The sequence below is a fragment of the Hirundo rustica genome, chromosome 1 (genome assembly GCF_015227805.2).
Source record: "Hirundo rustica isolate bHirRus1 chromosome 1, bHirRus1.pri.v3, whole genome shotgun sequence".
NCBI lineage: Eukaryota > Metazoa > Chordata > Aves > Passeriformes > Hirundinidae > Hirundo > Hirundo rustica.
The window spans coordinates 116,027,293-116,034,586 of NC_053450.1; the positions used below are offsets into that span (position 1 = coordinate 116,027,293).

The 7,294-nt window shown below is 45.0% G+C and overlaps 1 protein-coding gene across 1 annotated transcript in view; it reads right to left on the reverse strand.

Moving 5' to 3' along the window:
* CMC1 (C-X9-C motif containing 1) overlaps positions 1–6,164 on the reverse strand; it is a 42,505-nt gene extending 36,341 nt beyond the window's left edge. Inside the window, exon 1 of the mRNA XM_040055366.2 lies at positions 6,071–6,164. Coding sequence (XP_039911300.1) covers positions 6,071–6,095 — 25 coding nt within the window. The 5' untranslated portion in view covers positions 6,096–6,164. The remainder of the gene's footprint in view (positions 1–6,070) is intronic.
* Between the last annotated feature and the right edge of the window lie 1,130 nt (positions 6,165–7,294).

Here is a 7,294-nt window from a genome sequence, read left to right on the forward strand (position 1 = left end):
CAAATGTAATTAGAGCTTAGTACTCCTCCAGGAAAAGAAAGCATTCAACTCAAAATTTTCATCTCGATTATTCTGCCTAGCTTATTCCCCTTGTATTAAATAAAAATTACCATCCTTAGGTTAATTCATGTGAATCATTTATGCATATGTGCATCATAAAAACTTATCCATAAAGTCTGTATCATTGAATGTATTATCAACTACTCAAGACCTCTATTTGAAAACACTAAGTGACACATCGGAACAAATTCATATAGAGATAGACACATTAAAGTCATGGGAGAAAAAAACAACTTATCTTTCTGAAATCTTAGGGTCTTTTCCTACAATTGTAGTTTGATGTGTCAATTAATACTTTAAGTATGCAATCCTGTAGCCTTTGGGAGGGCTTCTGTGCCTTTACCAACAAGGAATTCGTGGGGTCAAAGCTACAGAATAATTTCAGCATCTTGCTTTGTAAACCTCGGTCCTAAAAAACCTGCAGAATCCTGTTAAAGAATTTTATCAGTCAAAGATATCCAGTGTGAACTGACAGATGATGGACCAGGACCAAACAAACACCTTTATACATATGTGAAATGCTACTGAATTTGGTAATTTCATTTGCACATTGGTGTTTGCATACAAACTGGAACCTTAAGTAGTGAGTTTCTACTGAGGTTTTAAAGTATAGAAGGACAATATGAAATGACAGAAGTGTTGTAATCCAAGTGAAACTAGATCTGTGATACTCTGAAACCCTGATTTAAAAGCAAAAGAAACTTATAATGCAGCTTTTCTACACTGTATCCTTTTTCTTTAAATGTATATTAATAAATTTATTTGTATTTTAAAAGTTCCAGATTTTGAGATCTTTCTAATGCTGATATCTTTTTAAATTAAGATGGAGTACAAGGATGACAACACCAGGGAAAATTTCCAAAGCTTTAACTTCTCACCATTCTATCATCACCTCAAAGTCAATTTTCACCTTTTTCACTGGCTGAATTTGTTATCTTACATTTTGCTTTGGGGCTCATGTTACTGCAATATGGCAGTACTGGATTACGAGAATGCTGTTTGCTAAAAGTGAACAATAGCTGTATTACAGCAACTCTGTAATACCTAGAAAGAAACGGAAAAGCAGACCTGACAAAGCACACTTTCTTGTTAATTAAATGCGGATTGCAAATGCTCATACATCTAGTGAGTAATGAGTAAAGCCAAGCTGACACAAGGAGGTATTTTTACACTGCTGATCATACAGTAAATCCAGTTACAGAGGCTGAAAATTAATTACAGATTAGGATTTAATATTTACTACTGGAAATAATGCAACTTCATTAATACATAGCCTGTACCATTGTTCAAATATGACAGACTTGCCAGTTAAGAAAACTTAAGTTGTGAGCTACCTACAAGGGGAATACCTCAGCCCACCTCAAATCCCATCTGACAACAGATGAGAATTCCAGCAAAATGCAGAAAACACAGAGTGAGTAACAACCAGGGCTGTGGACTGACCAAGGATTAAACTAGCAGAGCCAGCCCTAATTCCATGATTGTAAAGCTTCTGGGCACCTCACTTGGTAACTGACGCAAAATCCTCAACACAACTTTATGCCACTTAAACAAAACACCACGCAGCAGGATTTCAGCCACCAAATACATATTCCAGGGGTTTTTCTGAGATGCCAAAATATACTAACAGAACAGACACAATTCAATTCCTACATACAGGATAGGGTCGCACGCTTTTTAAAAAGTCAAGCCCACACATCTGAGCAACTCTTTTGTGAAATCAGTCCCCAGTGTATACTCCCTGTTTCTTCTACACCCCTTCTAACTAACAGTGAATGTTGTCCAAGAATTTATTGCTTACTTCCACTTGGAGTAAGAAACAGAGAAAGGTCCTTAAAAAACCACAATCTGAATCATATAAACCAAACAGATCACATAAAATAGAGCTAAACAGTGACATAAGAAACTGTGCAATAATTTGCACCAGAAACAAGAGAAAAGTCCTGAAAAAACACAATCTGAACCATAAACCAAACAGATCACATAAAATAGAGCTAAACAGTGACTAAGAAACTGTGTAGTAATTTGCACCAGAAACAAGAGATGACTAAGAGGCAAATCCAACACAGAAAGAGCAAAGTACCCAATATGGGTACCCATATGGACGAGGAAGGGATGCACGAAAATCTAACAACCAACAAATCCCCCAGTTATTACAAGAGGAAATGTAAACTACCTAAGATTTGCGACCATGCCCAATACCATTAATCAGCTGCTCCAGCACTACATAGTCCTGCTTACAAATTTTCATAAGTATGCGACAAGATGTATTGAAAAACAACGTAAATCACAAATAAAAGTTTCATTATAGAAACAAATCTGCCCAAACTCCTTGAGAGCTTGAATATTTAGCTCTTTAGCCACTCCTTTCAAGATAAAATTTACACCTTTCATTCCAAATAAAGAACATCACACAAATGAAGAGCAAGGCTTATAAATACAGACCGAATACCATTCTTCCTGCATTATGTACCTGTGTAATAAATGAACAGTCAATACATACGATTATAAACTAATGAACATCTTGGAAACTAACATCAGGGATATGATGAAAACACACCAGTGCTCTCTTAAGTTTCAGAGCATGAGGTGACAAGGCTAAAACCTTTCTGTTACATTTACACAAGGACTGCAGATGTTATTCTGAAAACTTATGTTATTAATCACAAAACTTACCTAAAAGAAGTTTAATTAGAAGTTGAAAAAGAACAGCTGAAAAGTAACTTTTACTTCTACATTTTTCCCTTTAAATTCAACATTGTTTTATCCCCCATTATTTTATTCTTTCTATCTTTTGAAGCTATAATTTCATACTTTTCAGTGTATTCTTCTAGATCTAGTTTTACTGCCCTTACCACTTTGAAACAAGTCACATCCATTCTGCAAGCCAAATTTTCTCCGTCCACTGATAAAACTGCTGCTGTATTTAACAACCTAAACTTCCATCTGACATGAAGAAATAGACATATTAAGTAGCTTAGGAAAAATATCAAATCAGTCTTCAGACCCTCTGCTTTTAAGCCCTATGTCAAGGATAGGTACCAAAACCTGTGCTATCTCAGTATTGTCCGTGAGTCCATTTTACACGTCTGTGAATCTTCAACTACGGATCCAAATATCACGACCTGAAAAATGACAGCTATAACTAAGCGCACATTAAAAATAAAATGAGCTTTCCCATAACCCATGGCCTCTACTACTAAAAACAGCACCCTACATAGCTTTGGAAGCGCTGCATACACAAATCAGATTCAACGCTTGGCTGCACCACAGTCATTCTGGAGAAGGATAAAACAAAATAGCGTAACGTTTTCCTAAACTAGGAGGAGTTGTTGGCTCCCTCGAAGGCAGAGAGACCCTCCAGGAAGACCTAGACAAGTTAAGGACTGAACAATCACCAACCATGTGAAGTTTAACAGTTTAGCACCTGGAATGGAGCAATTCTGGATGTATGGACAGACTGGGGAAAAAGCATCTGGAGAGCAGCACTGCACAAAGGGACCTGGTTGATGTTGAACTGAATGTGAGTCACCAGTGCCCTGGCAGCCAGGAGGGTCAACCCTGTCCTGGGGAGCATCAGGGACAGCATGGCCAGCCAGGCAAGGAGGGGATTGTCCTGCTCTGCCCTGGGTCCTGTGTGCTTTGGGCACCACAATACAAGAAGGATATAAAACTTTAGGAGAACATCAAAAGGAGAGCTACAAAGCTGGTGAGGGGCCTAGAGGAGAGAAGGGCCCAGACCCACTCCAGGAGCAGCTGAGGTCACTTGTTTGTTCAGCCTGGAGACTAAAGGGAGACCTCACTGCAGTCTACAGCCTTGTCACAAGGGGAAAAGCAGGAACTTTAGGCTGAGTTAGGGGAGGTTTTTTTAAGCTGGATACTAGGAAAAGGTTTTCCACCCATATGGTGGCTGAGCACTGGAACAGGCTCTTCAGGGAAGTTCTGAACAAGCCTGACAGAGTTCCAGAAGCATTTGGACAATACACTTAGGCACAGGGTGTGATTCTTGGGGAAGACATGTGCAGGGCCAGGAATTGGACTTGAGGATCCTTGTGCATCTATTCTAACTCAAGATAATCTGTGATTTTATGAACATAAAACCTTGTGAACATGTTTACTACCAATTTATTTACTGGATATAATCACCTAATGACACAACCAATTTCTTCCCAAACTATGGCTATCAAAAAACTCCTATACAAAAAATGACATAATTCACAGGTTCTACCATCAGAGCTTCAGAGGACTTCTTGATATTCACTCCCTGCTGCCTTTCAAAGCCATGAGAATACTTGTGTCTTTTGTGACCATAAAATGAAGTATCAGTTACAGCAACAATTTACAGAACTGTGATCCTCTCTCTTTTTTCTCGTATATGAGCCAAGAAGCAGTTAACAATGATGACATTAAAACCTACCACACCAGGGTATTTGGGTTAACACCTTACTAACACAATAAGGGCAGCTCACACCTCTTGCAGCTTTTGTTCCAGTTTCTCTACTACCTCACTTAGACATCTCCACTTTTAGTTCTTTCTGAGGTTTTCAACAGAGCTGTATAAGCCAGAAACTGATGGGGAGCTGGGGGAGGGAAGCAAAAGAAAGTGGATAACAAGATAGCAGATTTAGAGAGGTGTCAGTAAGCAATGCCACTGCTCAGGAGATGAATCTCAGTATTGGTGTCACATAGCAGAGACTCGGAGTACACCCTTAGCAGTCCTACTACAGCTAACATACAACCACAGTATGGTTGGGTGGGACAGATAATATCATTATATACATAAATGAGGAAACAGAATGCTGATTTCAGTGTTTGGTGCCATGCTTTGTTCTGCACTGAAATCACAACTGGTTGAATCACTGAGATTAGCTCAACTGGTTAGAGCATGCTGCTAATAACACCAAGGTTGTGGGTTTAATCCCATTATGGGCCATTCATCTAAGAGTCAAACTTGATGAACCTCGTGGGTCCCTTACAACTCAGAATATTTTGTGAATTAACTAATGTAATAACTAGGCTTTTCCCAAAGGACAACTGGGACGTGAAATTACACTGCAGATGAACATCCACCTCTTGAAATGTCGTGGTAAGTTTTATAACATTTTCTTAATTTAGTAACAGATCAATGCTTAGAGGATACAATCAATAAACTCAGAACCTGACTACTCTATGAACGCCCTGTTTGCAAGGCCTGGATACCCAGGTCCAGGACAGGCTTCCATCAGAAACCGAGAGCCTGGCCTTGGCCAGCATCCTTTGGCTTGTAGAGAAGCAGCCACAGGTGGCAGGGATCAAGGGGCAGAGCCACGACCACTGCAAGTAACCACCTCCTACAGGAGACTCAACAACTTGCTTTAGCTGTAGGGAATGGCCTCGTAAGATACCAAGCCGACGGCACCCGACTCGGAAACTGGGGGCACAATGAGCAGACACTACACGTGTATAAAGGCCAGGAGCTTACACTCACTCCTGTGGACACGTATCTAAAACCATTCGGCCACGATCTCGGTAGCACGAAGCCGAGGACCACATAACCTTGGCGCTTTGCCTTTACGTTTGTTACACAGCCCGAGAGGCTACAGCAGGCACTCGCGGGCGCCTGGACACCCAGGAGCTGCCTTCGCCCCGCGTCCTGCCGCTGGAGGTCACGGCGGCGGCAGCAGGGCGGCAAGGAGGGAGGTGGCGGCGGGAGCCCGGTGAGGGCGGCGGGGACGCCCCAGTCCGCCGAGAACCTCGCGGAGGCCGGGCCGGAGACCCCCCGGGTGCCCCTTCCCAGCACCCACCGGCGGTGCGCCGCAGCCCAGGCCACTGCCCTCTCCGGTGGGCGTGAGGGGCCAGCGGAAAGCGACGGGGGTTTCCCACAGGAAGCCTTGGCGAGGCGAGCGGCGGTGCGGGAGAGAGGGCGGGGGTTAAGTGAGTAGTCTGGAGGGCGCTTCGCCGCCCCGCCGTCCTCCCTTCTTCCCTCCCTCTTTCCCTCCCTCCCGGTCGCTCGCCCGTCGGCCGCCCCTACCTGCGGAGCCGGGGGGTGGCTCCATCTGCGGCCCCACGCAGCGACGGCAGCTGCGCACACGGTGCGCGCCACTTCCCCGGCCCCACAGCGCAGGCGCGGCACAGCCCGGCCGCTCCTCCCCGCGTCGGGCGGAGACCGGGGGCGGGAGCGCTGAGGGCGAAGGGTGCCCGGTGTGTGGGCGTGCGGGGGTGTGGGCACGGACGCGGCCCTGCGGCGGCCCTGAAGCTGCGTGACTGAGCCGCCGCCGCGGTAAGCGGCGCCGAGGGACCGTGGGTGGGCTCATGCTCTGAGTCATCGAGGGATCGCAAAATCACAGGATGGGTCAGGTTGAAAAGGGACCGCAGTGGGTCATCTGGTCCAACCTACCTGCGCAGACAGGATCATCCTAGGGGGTTGTGTCCAGATCGTTCTGGAGTATCTCCAGTGAGGGAGACTCCGCACCCTCTCTGGGCAACCCGTTCCAGTACGTAGTCACTCACACAGTAAAGAAGTTCTTCCTCATGTTCAGGTGGAACTTCGGTGCATCAAATTGTGCTCATTGCCTCTTGTCCTGTTGTTTGGCACCACCAAGCAGAGCCTGGCTCCATCCTCTTGGCACCCCCACTTGAGAAATTTATGTGCATTGATAAGGTCCCCTGTCAGATGTTTCTCCTCGAGACTGAACAGGCCCAGCTCCTTCAGCCGCTCCTCGTAAGAGAGATGCTCCAGTCCCCCACTCACTGCCCTCCGCAGGATCCACCCCAGGAGCTGCATGTCTCTCTTGTACTGAGGAGCCCAGATTTGGGCTCCCAGCAGGCCTGGGTGATGAACACCAGGTTCCTGGGGAACCTCAGGGAAGCTTGTGTGTGTGTCTGTGTGTGTGCGGCCTCTGACAGGGATTGGTGTCACATCCTCTGGCCCTTGTGGTGCCTGAGGCTTCCGCAGCGAGGACCTGAAGGGCAAATGAGAATTTTATTGGTGGCTGTTTTTATCGATGAGCTGGTTTCTGACCATAAAAAGGGCTTCCCGGTCAGTGGGTAAGAGATCCTTTCTCATGCCTCAGTGTCGCTGGAACCACTGTGACAGCAGTGCAGTTGACAGAGGAACAGGAAATCTGGTGTCCCAGCTGCAACTCTTATTGAGGGGTCTGCCATAAATTTAAATGACCAGCCTTTAGTTATTACTTGCATGAGGCAAGAATAACCACTTCTGGACACAAAACAGGGAATAAAAAAATAAATCTAA